At 44.0% G+C, this 15,338-nt stretch overlaps 1 protein-coding gene across 3 annotated transcripts in view; it reads right to left on the bottom strand.

The window, feature by feature from the left end:
• stxbp4 (syntaxin binding protein 4) overlaps nucleotides 1-15,338 on the bottom strand; it is a 149,671-nt gene that overhangs the window by 82,787 nt on the left and 51,546 nt on the right. For all 3 annotated transcript variants that reach the window (XR_013574566.1, XM_078535805.1, XM_078535804.1), the window contains 3 exons: nucleotides 6,264-6,360; nucleotides 2,873-2,997; nucleotides 731-820 (listed from right to left, as the gene is read on the bottom strand). Coding sequence is in view for 2 of the 3 variants with exons in the window: in XM_078535805.1 (XP_078391931.1) it covers nucleotides 731-820; nucleotides 2,873-2,997; nucleotides 6,264-6,360 (312 nt within the window). In the remaining variant the exon portion in view is untranslated. The remainder of the gene's footprint in view (nucleotides 1-730; nucleotides 821-2,872; nucleotides 2,998-6,263; nucleotides 6,361-15,338) is intronic.

Below are 15,338 nucleotides of genomic sequence, written 5' to 3'. Positions count from 1 at the left end.
CTTGGGTATATAATTTATACTAAAATTTCTGGGACATTGGTTAGGGATCAGCTGGACTATTGTGTTCAAATCTGGTTACATTTTAGGAAGGATGTCGAGGCATTGGAGATGGTACAGTGGGAATTTACTGGAATGCCATCAGGGATGAGGCATTTCAGTTATGTGGAAGACTGGAGAGGCTGGGATTGTTCTGCTTAGAGTCGAGATGGTTAAGATTTGATAGAGACGTTCAAAATCATTTTGATAGGGTAAATCAGGAGAAACTGCTTCTTGTGGCAGATGGGTCAGTAACCGGAGGACACAAAATTAAAGTAATTGGCAAAACAATCAGTCGTGACAAGAGGAAACATTTTTTATACAACAAGTTGTTATGATCTGAAAGGCGCTGCCTGAAAGGGTGGTAGAAGCTGATTCAATAGTAACATGCAAAAGGAAATAGGATAAATACTGGAAGGGAAAGAATTCACAGGGCTATGAAGAAAGAGCAGGTGAGTGGGACTAAAGGGAGAGCTCTACCAAAGACAATAGGCATGATGGGCTGAATGGCCTCCTTTTGTGCTATATCATCCTATGAATCCTCATCAAGGGGCCACATTTTTAAATAAATACAAGGTTTATAAAATAAATCATAATTCACGATATGTGACTTTTACACATGAACTGTGGGAGTTTTGCCCTCTCTCGTAGGGGAACGTGATCATTATTCCAAGCTGCAGTAACCTTCCCTCACCTTTACTCTCTTTAACTCTTTTAATGCCCCATTCCTCTCTCGGGTAATTCTTTCCAGATCTTCCTTATTTACCGAACTGGACGATGTAATCTGCAAAATTCAGAAGGTATTCAGTCTCAATAGCAGCAAGTTTTCTCACACAATGTGCAACACTATTTTATATTTAGAATAAATATAGATAAAACAACTCAACGAAAGCAGCCAGGACAAGAAAACTGGATAACTGGACACTGGTCATTCAGTTCTGGGCCTTGGGACTCCCTTCAATCTGTGTGTTGTAAGTGTGTTTTTGGAATGGCATTGTGGCATCTCAAACTAATTCCTCGTGGGACAAACAGCTGGTATTGCATTATCGTTTGAACGCACAATTAACAACTAACTTGCTGGATGGAGTTTTTTGAGGAGGTAACAGAGAAGGTTGATAAGTGAAACGCTGTTGACATGGTATATATGGATTTTCAAAAGGCATTTGATACAGTGCCACACAACAGACTTGTGAGCAAAATTCCAGCTCATGGAATAAAAGGGAAAGTAGGCACTTGGATAAGAAATTGGCTGAGTGACAAGAAACAAAGAGTAGTCATAAATGGTTGTTTTTCAGATTGGAGGAAGGTTTGTAGCAGAGTTCCCCAGGAGTCAACTGTTGGGACCCTTGCTCTTCCAGATATATATTAATGACCTAGACCGTGGTGTACAGGGCATGATTTCAAAATTTGCAGTTATACAAAAATTGGAAACATTGTTAACGGTGATGAGCATAGTCTTGAACTTCAAAAGGACATAAACATGTTGGTGGATTGGGCAGACAAGTGGTAGATGAAGTTCAATGCAGAGAGGTGTGAGGTGATCCATTTTGGCAGGAAGAATATGGGGAGATAGTACAAAATGGAGGGAGAGCCTCTATAGGAGGTGTAGGAACATAGGGACCTCGGTGTATATATACATAGTTCGGTGAAGAAGGCAGGGCATGTTGAGAGAGCTGTTGATAAACCATATAGTATCTTAGGCTTTATTAATAGGGGCATTGAGTGCAAGAGTAAGGAGGTCATGTTGAACTTGTATTTGGGCCTCATCTGGAATACTGCATCCAGTTCTGGGCGCCATACTTGAGGAAGGATGTGAAGGCATTGGAGAGAGTACAGAGGAGATTCACAAGAATAATTCCTGGGATAAAGAACTGTATCTATGAGGATAGATTGGAGAGGGTGAGACTGTTTTCCTTGGAGAAAAGAAGGCTGAAAGGGGACTTGATCAAGGTATTCAAGATCCTGAGGGGTATGGACAGGGTAAATAGTGAGAAACTGTTCACACTCAAGGGAGCATCAAGAACTAGAGGGCACAGATTCAAACTAATTGGCAAAAGGAGTAACAGTGATGTGAGGGAAATGTTTTTCACCCAGAGGGTGGTCGGAGTCTGGAATGAACTTCCTGAAAGGGTGGTGGAGGCAGGTTTGATCGAGGTATTCAGAAGGGAATTGGATTGCTACCTGAGAAGAAAGAATGTGCAAGGTTACGGGGATAGGGCAGGGGAGTGGATGGGCTGAATAGGTGATCACAGAATCACAGAATCTTTACAGTGCAGCAGGTGACTGGTGTGAGAAATGGAAAGGTCCCACTGGTGAATTTGGGGTGGCTGTTCCCAGGTTTGGGATAAAGTTCTCATTGAGCAGAGTTTGAGGAGGTGGCTGGGTAGCTGATCAGTGAAAGGACTTGATGTGTGATTGGTCACAGAACAATGTTGTAGGAGCTTCAATACATACTCAGAAATGACTTACCGGCTGGAATCTAATTAAGGGGTTTATAGAATAGAGAATAACAGATTCCCGGGAGTGAGTTACAGACTGGAATCTAATTGAGGGGTTCGGGTGGATTATATACAGAATAACAGATACCGGGGAGTGAGTTACAGACTGGAATCTAATCGAGGGGTTCGGGGGGTTTATATATAGAATAACAGATACCCGGGAGTGAGTTACAGACTGGAATCTAATCGAGGGGTTTGGGGAGTTTATTTATAGAATAACAGATATCCAGAAGCGAGTTACAGGCTGGTTGCTATTCTCAAAGTTTTCTCTAGTTTGGTAAGTACATTGAAATCAGGCAAATGTGAGCAGGAGATGTGCGCTGCCAGTGGTTCCTCACCTGTGCAGTATGTGTTGTCTCACAGAGATTGGCCTCTTCACTGGAAGTAAATATTGCTACTCCTGGTTCAGATCCAGCTTCACCCAGCTGTAATCGGAACAAGTCTCTGGCAGCCTGTACAAAGTCTGGGGAGGGGGAGAGGGAGGTGATATGGTACAGTGTGAGCAGAGGTTAGTGAACAGAACATGTATCCGACTGAATCGTGCTGGAAAAATGAAGATGTGTTAATGATGCACACAGTTATCAACATGTGAGTGAGCCGCCTGGTCTGGGATTTCGAGATACACTGTAAAATGTGATTCTCCAGAGCTCACTGGGTTTTACACATTGATTATCTATTAAAACCACCGCCGTAAATTAGAGCTTAGAATTAAAAGCTTGAGTACCCTTTGAACATTAAAACAGTGCCAAATATCCTTTCTGGCCCAGAAAGGGAACAGGTTAAATGGTTACATTTGATTCTTTCAGGTAGTGAATTGTCAGAGATTTTAAAGATGTCAAATTTTCAATTTCATTCCTTTCTTTCTCTTTGTTTTTTTTCTCTCCTTTAACCCAATCTTCCTTTCCCTCTCTTTCTGTACCTTTCATTCACTCTATTTCCTTCTCCATTGTTCCTCTCTGTTTTGTTGCTTAAATCTCATGGGTTAAAGGGATGGTCCTTCTGTTCACTCAGGACCCCGACGTCCTGTCGCCTTTGCCATGCCGTTTGCCGTTGCCAGCTCACTCTCCTAGCATGTTGCCACACAAAAACATTTCAGCTAAAAGGTGCAGGAGAAAGTCCAAATAACAGCGCACGTCACAGGCTGCCCCTCCAGCAACAGTCAGGTCATTATTTCTCCACAATTTTCCCTCTTCCTCTTCTGAAGATGTGGATTCAGGCTGAAGGTTCCAGAGACGGCGTTACCTCACAAAATTCAATGCTTTAGCCGCTCTTTAAGTACATGCACTTGACCACGAGCAACGATTAAAAGCGAGTGGATGAGTGTGGAAGCAGAGTATTTCACTGCTGATCCCAGCCTTCCCGATATTGACGTTCCTATTGGATATTGATTGGGATCCCTGATCACCTTCTCCTGGAGCAAGGGGCACAACAGAGATTGTAGCAACCCTCTATTGCCCTGGCTGAGTCCAGCTTTGAACCATTATTGATTTGAGTCACTTTTTACAATGAAAAAGGTTGTGTGGAAGATTATTGCTTTTATAGAAGACTGATGTCCTGCCAGTAAGGTTAATCTGTAGACGTATGCTCTGACAATTCTTGTCCGAGTCTCACTAACATAGGCGAAGATAAATGTTGATACAAGATGAACTTCACATGAACTTTAAAAAAATTAAATTAAACCAGATGTAGCCATTTCATAAAATTCTACAGCAGAGAAGGAGATCATTTAGCCCATCATGTCAATGCCAACTCTATGAAGGAGTTATCCAATTAGTTCTAGTCCCCTGCTCTTTTCCATAGTCTTGCAATGCTTTTCCCCCTTCAAATATTTTTCCTATACTCTTCTGAAAGTTTCTATTGAATCTGTTTTCAATTGCATAAAAGGAACAAAAACAGAAAATGCTGGAAAAAGCTCAGCAGATCCAGCAGCATCTGTGGAGAGGGAAACAGGGTTAACAGCAAAAAACTGCGGATGCTGGAAATCCAAAATAAAAACATGAGGACTCGAGATGTCAACTGTGCTCTCCTCCGCCGATGCTGCCAGACCTGCTGAGTTTTTCCAGGTATTTCTGTTTCTGTTTTTAAACAGAGTTAACGTTTTGATTCCGTAGGAATAAAAGGTTTATTTATATATATATATATAGTCTTTAGTATTTGTGCTATTGTATCTATCCAAAGAAGGAAACCTTAAAAAAAAGTTCAACACAAATACAGAAGGTAATGTTACTTTGTGTCAGCATCACTTCATAAAGGAGTTAGTGAGAATGGAAAAAAAGTCCCTGAAAACCAAAAAGTAGCCCCAAAAATCAAAACGTAGCCCTCAAGAAAATCTCATGCAAAGCCTCTGAAGAAGAAATGATTCTGACCACTACTCTGCTCTGAAGAGAGCAATTCCAGTTTCTCTTGTCTCTCCTTATAACTAAAACTGCTTATCCTACTATTTCCTCCTTAGACTTATTCTAACTCTATTGCTTTGAGCTCCCAATTCCTTTGCTTCACTGAATGGATTAAAACAGAAAGATTCACCCTGTGATGTGTCAGTGTTGTACAATAATAAACACCTCTCCCCCTGCTGTTCACTTCCCAGCTCAGCTCTGCTGCAGTAGACCCCACGCTGAGGTGATCTCGTTCAGAAGGATGATTGTGTTGCAGTGTGAGGCCACAGACTTCACTCACAACCCTGTGATGTGTGTTTTCAGCAGCTCATTAGAAATAATGGGCCTCCCATTATTATTTTTTCAATTGCATTAAGGTGCAGAGGATGTGAACTTTAAAATTGCATCAGTCATGATTGTGTATTTTTTGTTCTGTGGCTGGCAGCCAGGCAGGGGCAGAGAGAGGACGATAGGAGGCTCGCTGCAGTGGCTAAGAGGAGGATTGTTGTTGCCGGATCACCCAGAACGTGCTCAGCGTGCAAGATTGTCTCCGCACTCGTCTTCCGCTGCTGCGTCACTTCTGCACAAGGAACAAGTGAAGCTCGAATTCAGAAACTCTCATTTGTCTTTGAACTCTGATTCCTAGTATAATCACTTCTGTTTCAATGACGCCTCAATTTTAAAATTCTCAGCCCTGTTTTCAAATCCCTCCATCATCTTGCCTCTTCCAGCCCTACAACTCTCTCAGATGACTAAGCTTCTCCAATCCTGGGTTCTTGCACATTCCCAATTTTAATCGCCCCATCATTGGCGGCCATGCCTTCAGCTGCCAGGGCTCTAGGCTCTGGAATTTCCTCCCTAAATATCTCCGCCTCTCTTTCTTCCTTTAAGATGCTCCTTAAAACCTACCTCTTTGACCAAACTTTTGATCACACGTCCTAATATCTCCTTATATGGCTGACAGTCAAATTTTTGTTTGATAACGCTCCTGTGAAGCATCTTGGAACTTTTTACTACCTTAAAGGCCCTATATAAATACAAGTTGCTGTTGTTGTCGTAAGGATTCCCCATCTCGGCAGCAGTGTCATCAAGAGACTTAGAGCAAGTTTTGCCTTTCTACCGTGCGGGAGTGAGCGGAAAGGTGGTCAACATCTCACCCCAGGTTCTGCGCTCTCTCTTTCTCTCCCAATCAATTAAGGGGATATGGATTGGATATTAAGGGGATATTGGATTGTCCGGTTGCCAATGACTGGCATGGGGTGGGGGTGGGGTTTGAAATGCCCTTCAAAATAAGAGCTGGAGGGTACGAGGAGGAGAATCATGGGGATGAGATTTAGTCATGAAGAACACTGACCTCCATAGGCCACTGTTCCCATGCAGTCCACCTGAAGTTGCTGCCGGAGGGTTTGCTGCTGCTCCTCAGTTGGATTGATACCAAGATATTTCAGTGCCTGGAAAGGAAGAGAGAAACAGATCCGATTCCACACTTGGAAAGCATGAGTACAAGTTCAACAAGTCTTGAGTTTCAATGTAATTGACTTAACTAATCTCCACACTGCCAAGTCCCCCCCACCCTTCAAACTGGCCCCTCACATACACTAACTGGTCTGCCCACAAGCTTGCTGTTCTTATTTAACCTTGAGCTAAACTGAGTTTTGGGCCCCACATATTTTCATTGCCAACAGTCCTGCTCTCTGGTGCTTTTCTCCCTAATTTCCTCCTCCTCCTCTCTACAAGGCACAAGTCAGGAGTGTGATGGAATACCTTCCACTTCCCCGGACGAGTGCAGCTCCAACAACACACAAGATATTTGACAACATCCAGGAGAAAGCAGCCCACTTGATTGCCACCCGATCCACAAACATTCACTCCCTCCACCACTGACGCACAGTAGCAGCAGTGTGTGCACCATCTACAAGATGCACTGCAGGAATTCACCAAGGCTCCTTCGACAGCACCTTCCAAACCGACGACCACTACCATCTAGAAGGACAAGGGCAGCAGACACATGGGAACACCACCACCTGGAAATTCCCCTCCAAGTCATTCACCATCCTGAATTGGAAATATATCACCGTTCCTTCACTGTTGCTGGGTCAAAATCCTGGAACTCCCTCCCTAACAGCACTGTGGGTGTACCTACACCACATGGACTGCAGCGGTTCAAGAAGGCAGCTCACCACCACCTTCTCCAGGGAAATTAGGGATGGGCAATAAATGCTGGTCTAGCCAGCGACGCCCACATCCCATGAATGAATAAAGAAAAATCGTAGAATGCCTACAGTACAGGATGCTGCCATTCAGCCTGTTGTGTCTGTACTAGCTCTCAGCAAGAGCAACTCACTTAGTGCCGTTCCCCTGCCTCTTCCCTGTAGCCCTGTAATTTTTTTTCAGATAATGATCCAATTCCCCTTGGAATGTCTCAATTGAATCTGCCTCCACCACACTCTCAGGCAGTGCATTCCAGATCCTAACCACTCGCTGCATAACAAAGCTTTTCCTCATGTCGCCATTGCTTCTTTTGCCACTTATCTGTATCCTCTGATTCTTGATCCTTCCACCAATGGGGACAGTTTCTCTCTATCTCCTCTGTCCAGAACCCTCTATTTGAATACCTCTATCAAATCTCCTCTTAACCCTCTCTTCTCTAAGGAGAACAGCCTGAATTTCTTTGATCTACCTACATAACTGAAGTTCTTCTTTCATGGAACCATTCTCATGAATCTTGTCTGCACCCTCTCTAACGCTGTCACATCTTTCCTAAGGTATGGTGCTCAGAACTGGATGCAATACTCCAGTTGAGACTGAACTGGTGTCTTATCCCATCTCTTTAACAAAGCTTTCTGTCACACTCTTAACCTCAGCTTTCCTTGCACCTGCCCATGTGGTGCCTTGGGATGCTGCTTTAGGCTAAGAGCAGAATATAAACTGGTGGCGACTGAGGCACTGACTGGACATTAGACAATGGATAGTTATTAAAAGAAATTGATCTACAAACTAGATGTAATTGGTAAGGTCTGTGTGGCCTTTCTTAAGGTAATTTTCATAAGGCGGTGCACAATGAGTTCAGTCGATGGTCGCATTGATTTAAAAAGTGGATAAAAAAGGTGTTGGGGAAAATCTAGAACCTTGCAGCCTGTAGGAGGAAAGGTGAATGCACCTTAAGGATGCTGTGGAAAGAAAGCACAAAGTTTTATTTCACAACCTCAGGACAAGCTAAAGTGCTTTACAGCCAATGAAGTACTTCTGAGTTGTAGTCACTGTTGTAATGTAGGAAATGTTGTATTGCTGCACATTCTTATAAAATCCAGCATTTCATTGGTGTTATTGCAGTGCTCTCTCAGGGACAAGGGGTTTCCCGTTTTTTTGTGTGGTGAGGGAGCCAGGTGAATGGGCTTGTAGGGAAGAGAAGCTGCAGCCTCCCATTTGAGCACCTCTCAAATCTCCTCTCAACCTTCTCCTCTGTAAGGCAGAGCTCCAGCTTTTCCAATCTATCCACGTTAACCGAGGACCCTCACTTCACTTCTGGCACCATTTTTGTAAATCTTTTCTACACGTTCTCTAATGTCCAGGATCGGGCAGAAGGCTCCAGCAATACTACAGCACGAGGTAGCAATCTATTCACGTTACCTCGCCTGCCAAAATCAAGCAGACTTTACCCAGCAACAAAAGAAATAAAATAGCAAATTCACTAGGTAGAGAGAGTGCGCAGGTTTCTCTGCGCTCAGCAGTAAATAGCAAGTAACCAACTTAGGTTATTTGAGAACTAAACTGAGGACTAAACTGCCACGTTCAAACCTGCAGCTGACCGGGGCAGAGCTGATATCAGGTAACATATTTCCCATCCTGCTGTCTTATCCCCCACTGCCAAGACTTCTCAGCAGTGCTCACTGTGAATGAGGGGTGTGTCGGTGCCTGAAAGAATTAAGGGAGCTTTTACTTTCATTAGCGATATAATAATAGCCTGGCCACGTAAATCAAGTGATGATTTTCTCTCATTAGCTCAGTTAAATGGCCCAAATGACTCGGTGATGTTATTGTAACATCAGAAGTGGAGTGAGCTACATTGTTCTTTTATCCCCCTGAAAGGATTGAACAAAAGTTTTTTCGTTATTTACCAATACGACCCAATATTCAAAGCTGGTATTTATACACCAGCAAATGGTACTTGGGTCAGAAAGATTCTGCTCTTTCTGTAGCCATTTCCCTTGTGCTCAGTCAGTCTTTCTCTTACACCCTTTCTCACATTATGTCCTCATTGCGCTTTCTGCATCTTATCCTTCTTCTAACGCTTTCGCCCTCACTTCTTCTCTATGTCGTGCATTGTCTCTCTAATGCCCCAATACACGTCCCTTTACTGAAGCACTCAGTTCCTATCTCCCACCTCCTATAAAGACAGGCAGGTGGGAGGGTGGGAGATTTGCGTACCATCAGCAGCAAACATTTATGGGCTCAGAGCCAGATTTCCAGGATTAGGTGGGGAAAGGATGACCAAGAGTTACTGAAAGACTCTTGGGTGAGAAAGCAGCTGGCAGTCTGGGGTGGGAAACACATGCCAAGTAGCTCACAGGCAGCGTTTTCATGCCGATTCCACTCCCCTCTGTTTTGAGATAAAAACTGGCAGTGCCCCTGACTCTGCCCTTTAACTCTGCTCCAAGTTCCATTGCTGAATGGTGAGGAGTTTGGAGCTCTGGAGGAAGCAGTGATTTCGGGGTTTCATGTACCGAAACCCTATCAGAAAGGTACTAAAAATACTTCCAACAGCTAATGAAATATTGTTCTCTATCGCGGGGGTGAAACAGGGCTGAAAGTTACATAAAGCTCTGGTTTGACTGTATCTGTAAATTGCTGCATTTGCACTTCAGAAAGGAGACATTTGCCTTGGAGAGGTTGCCATGCTGATTCACCAGAATACCAGAGCTAAAGGGATTAAATTATGAGCACAGGTGAGGTAGACTAGGCTTACATTCCCTTGGGTATCAAAGATTAATGGAGTAATGGTGCAAAACCGAGAGATATTTCAACAGAATTTCAGGATCACAACTTTTAAATATAATTCATCATTTCAACATACTATTAAAATGACAAGATCAGCAAGGCTGTGTCATCATGTAGAATCCACTGAAACAGAAACCGTTGCATAAAGAGTAGGGCAGTGGGATTGGTTTCCAATCTCGCCAAAAGTAAGAACTTGCATTTCTATAGCGCCTTTCACAACCTCAATGTTCCCAAGTGCTTCAGAGCCAATGAAGTACTTTTGAAGTGTAGTCACTGTTGTAATGTAGGAAACACAGCAGCCAATTTGCACACTGCAAGCTCCCACAGACTGTAATGTGATAATAACCCAGATCATTTGGGCTTTTTTAGGGGTTGATTGAGGGTTAACTATTGGTCCAGGACACCAGGGAGAACTTTCGCTCTTCCTTGAAATAGTATCAGCAACAATTTTTTTATTAATTCAAGGGATGTGGGCTTCGCTGGCTGGGCCAGCATTTATTGCCCATCCCTAATTGCCCTTGAGAAGGTGGTGGTGAGCTGCCTTCTTGAACCGCTGCAGTCAATGTGGTGTAGGTACACCCACAGTGCTGTTAGGAAGGGAGTTCCAGGATTTTGGCCCAGCGACAGTGAAGGAATGACAATATATTTCCAAGTCAGGATGGTGAGTGACTTGGAGGGGAACTTCCAGGTGGTGGTATTCCCATGTGTCTGCTGCCCTTGTCCTTCTAGCTGGTAGTGGTCATGGGTTCGGAAGGTGCTGTCTAAGGAGCCTTGGTGGATTCCTGCAGTGTATCTTGTAGATGGTACACACTGCTGCTACTGTGCGTCGGTGGTGGAGGGAGTGAATGTTTGTGGATGGGGTGCCAATCAAGTGAACTGCTTTGGCCTGGCTGGTGTCAAGCTTCTTCAGTGGTGTTAGAGCTGCACTCATCCAGGCAAGTGGAGAGTATTCCATCACACTCCTGACTTGTGCCTTGTAGATGGTGGACAGGCTTTGGAGAATCAGGAGTGAGTTACTCGCCACACAATTCCTAGCTTCTGGCCTGCTCTTGTAGCCACAGTATTTATATGGCTAGTCCAGTTCAGTTTCTGGTCAATGGTAACCCCCAGGGTGTTGATAGTTGGGGATTCAGTGATGGTAATGCCATTGAACATCAAGGGGTGATGGTTGGATTCTCTCTTGTTGGAGATGGTCATTGCCTGACACTTGTGTGGCGCGAATGTTACTTGCCACTTGTTAGTCCAAGCCTGGATATTGTCCAGGTCTTGCTGCATATGAACATGGACTGCTTCAGTATCTGAGGAGTCGCAAATGGTGCTGAACATTGTGCAATCATCAGTGAACATCCCCACTTCTGATTTTATGATGGAAGGAAGGTCATTGATGAAGCAGCTGAAGGTGGTTGGGCCTAGGACACTAACCTGAGGAACTCCTGCAATGATGTCCTGGAGCTGAGATGACTGACCTCCAACAATCACAACCAACTTCCTTTGTGCTAAGTATGACTCCAATCAGCGGAGAGTTTTCCCCCTGATTCCCATTGGTTCCAACTTTGCTAAGGCTTCTTGATGCCACACTCGGTCAAATTCTGCCTTGATGTCAAGGGCAGTCACTCTTAACTCATCTCGGGAGTTCAGCTCTTTTGCCCATGTTTGAACCAAGGCTGTAATGAAGTCAGGAGCTGAATGGCCCTGACGGAACCAAAACTGGGCATCAGTGACGTTATTGCTAAGCAAGTGCCGCTTGATAACACTGTTGATGACCCCTTCCATTACTTTACTGATGATCGAAAGTAGACTGATCGGGCGGTAATTGGGCGGGTTGGATTTGTCCTGCTTTTTGTGTACAGGACATACCTGGGCAATTTTCCACATAGCTGGGTAGATGCCTGTGTTGTAGCTGTACTGGAACAGCTTGGCTAGGGGCGCGGCAAGTGCTGGACCACAAGTCTTCAGTGCTTCCACTCAGCACTTCTGGCTGAAGATTGTTGCGAATGCTTCAGCCTTATCTTTTGCACTGATGTGCTAGGCTCCCCCATCATTGAGGATGGGAATACTTGTGGAGCCTCCTCCTCCAGTGAGTTGTTTAATTGTCCACCACCATTCACGACTGGATGTGGCAGGACTACAGAGCTTAGATCTGATCTGATGGTTGAGGGATCACTTAGCTCTGTCTATCACTTGCTGCTTATGATGTTTGGCACGCAAGTAGTCCTGTTTTATAGCTTCCCCAGGTTGACACCTCATTTTTAGGTATGCCTGGTGCTGCTCCTGGCATGCCTTCCTGCACTCTTCATTGAACCAGGGTTGATCCCCTGGCTTGATGGTAATGGTAGAATGGGGGATATGCCGGGCCATGAGGTTACAGATTGTATTCGAGTACAATTCTGCTGCTGCTGATGGCCCACAGCGCCTCATGGATGCCCAGTCTTGAGTTGCTATATCTGTTTGAAATCTATCCCATTTAGTATGGTGGTAGTGCCACACAGCACGATGGAGGGTATCCTCAATGTGAAGACCGGACTTCATCTCCACAATGACTGTGCAGTGGTCACTCCTACTGATACTATCACGGACAGATGCATCTGTGGCAGGCAACTTAGATTGATATGATGCCTTTAATGTAATAAAATGTCCCAAGGTGCTTCCCAGGAGTGTTGAGAAACAAATTATAATACCGAGTCACATTAGAAGATGACCCAAAGCTTAGACAAAGAGGTAAGTTTTAAGGAGTGTCTTAAAGGAGAAAAATGAGGTAGTGAGGCTGAGAGGTGTTTGGAGGGAATTCCAGAGCTTTGGGCCCTGGCAACTGAAGGCACAGTCACCAATGGTGGAGGGATTAAAATCTGGAATGCACAAAAGGCCAGAATTATAGGAGCGCAGATATCTTGGAGGGTTGTGGGACTGGAGGAGATTACAGTGATAGAGAGGGGCAAGGCCAAGGAGGGATTTGAAAACAAGAACCAGAGTTTTAAAACGAGATGTGGGAAATTTGACATCTGCCTGAGAAGGTAGACAGAGCCTCGGGTGAAACATCTCATTTTGAAAGCTCCCTAGAAACTTTGCTGCTGTACAAGTTGCACATTTTCCACCTCCCCTAATTGGGCAGTGTCTGTGGAGCAGGAACGCCTGTGGTTTACCAGCAGAGCTGGGCCTTGTCAAACTCCACAAGGCGATCAAAAACAGGGTCACATGCACTTTCTAATAATCCGATGAGACATCAAACCTCTGAGCTTTCTCAGTTGGGCACAAAAGATTGTATAGTCACTATTCCAAAGAAGAGCAGGGGCATTCTACCAGGTGTTCTGGTCAGTCTTTATCCCTCGTTATCAATTAAACAGATTGTCTGGTCATTTATATTGTTAGAATTACATCTCTCAAGACTGAACTTTTCTTTTGCAAAATGGAAGGATTTGGCACAATCTGGGCATGTGGACGCTAACCTGGGATTTTTTTTTTAAAAAGATCATAAATTCACCTTGGCACTGTCAACAAGCAGGCCCCTTCCAAGAAATCACCTGACCTTTATGGTATTTGAGGAAGATCTGGTTGTTTGTTTTGAACAGCAACCACTTTAATTGATGAGGAAAAAGACTGAAAAGTGACGGTTGGTAACTTGCTGGAAATCACATGGGAGACAGGAAAGAAACTGAAGATGTTGTGAAGCTGCTGTTTCTGAAGGCAGTCTTGTTAGGGAATAAGCTGAGGAAGGAAGGCTACCCTAACTGGCTCTCTCTCTCTCTTTCTCTGCCTTGCCTAAAATTGTGTGTGGCTATCAACCTGTAGCCAGAGAACCCTCATCTGATTGTAACAGGTCAACATTTGGACCTGCAAAGCTGAGACCAGTTGGTGAGAACTTTGAGACGTCCACCAGGACCAGCAGCCCATCTTCACACAAGGGGACTCCAGACCGACAGCGTCAAGACCCTGGGAACTTTATCCTTTATTTTATAATGCCCATCCTCTAAAGCCCATCTCTGCAGCGAGACTCCATCTGTTTGTCCTTTGTTTGTCTGTGTGCGCGCGTGTGCGTGTGTGTGTGTGTTTGCATGCTCTGGGTGAATTCTTTAGGAAGAGATAGATAGTTATACTTTCCGATTACAACTGTGCATTGACCAGTATTTGCAACTTGTTAAAAAGAAGTTTCATTTTATAATAAACAATCGTTCTGAGTTTATTGATAGATGCCTAGTTGAAGACTCGTTTATTCTGGGCACCAGTAGGGGGAATAGGTGATTGTCTATTTTGGTGAGAAAATGGAACTTTTAAATTAATGGTACTGCCTGCGTAGTAGCGGAGCTAGATCAAACACGCACTCCTCCCATCCCAGTCGTAAAAATATCCTGCTCTTTGTGGGAGCTTGCGTGCAAATTGGCTGCCACGTTTTGTGCATTACAACAATGACCACACTTCCAATGGTAATTCATTGGTTGGACATCTGGAGGCTGTGTTAGTGGAATATAGATTGATGGGCAGAATTTCCCAAAGTGGATAACTTCACATTTCTCCATATATTCCATCTGCCATGTTCTTGCCTACACACCTAACCTGTCTAAATATTTTGCAACCTCTTTGCATCCTTCACACAGCTTATTTTTCCACCTAACTTTGTATCCTCAACAACTTGGATTGCACTCAGTCCTTTCATCTAAGTCACTGAGATATATTGAAAATGACTGAGTGTATCTCTGATTGATCTAAGGTGATAGGAAAATGCCAGAAGTTCTGAGGCTGTGCCTCCATTGCCAGAGAACTAACAGCCTTGTAGTAAAGATACATCTGATCAACAAAAGCTGGATATTAAATCAGCTCCAGCATGCTGAAGGAAAAGAAATATTAAATTTACCCACTGTAAAAAGACCACACTGTAAAAGATAGATTGCCATAGCAACTTGACCATAGCAACAAGAGCTCAATCCAGGATAACCGGAGATGTTTGCACACCTGCCTACTTAATGTGGTTATAGCACAGATACTTGTATCAATTGTGAATTGTACTTGGAGGAACTTATTGCTGACAAGCCACCATCCCGAGGGCGTAGTTAATAATTTGAGCTAAGCAGAAGTTAGAAGAGAGAGACATGTCGGCACATGACTGCTGCAACTTCACCTTTCACCTCCAGGAATCATCCTCATTGTTTACTACCTCATAGCTTCGTACCTACGTTGGCTTACAGCCTGCCTGTGAAGCAGGCAACCTGGCTACAAGAAAATGCATATCCATCAAAATACATTGCATCTTCCTGACACGACTGAACCAACCTTGAGTATATTTTCATTATGGGGCTTAGTTTAATGGATATATTTGATTTGTACAAGGTTATGCATTGCAAGAATTCAGCAGGTATTGTTCTTAATGCAATTCTAAATCATGCAAAAACCCAAGATGTTGTTTGTTCTAGGTAAGGTGAGAGTGACTGCCCTTGACATC

Source organism: Cetorhinus maximus, unplaced genomic scaffold, assembly GCF_964194155.1.
Source record: "Cetorhinus maximus unplaced genomic scaffold, sCetMax3.hap1.1 HAP1_SCAFFOLD_666, whole genome shotgun sequence".
NCBI lineage: Eukaryota > Metazoa > Chordata > Chondrichthyes > Lamniformes > Cetorhinidae > Cetorhinus > Cetorhinus maximus.
Note: the sequence above shows the minus strand (reverse complement) of the source record. Positions and strands in the feature narration are given on the sequence as shown.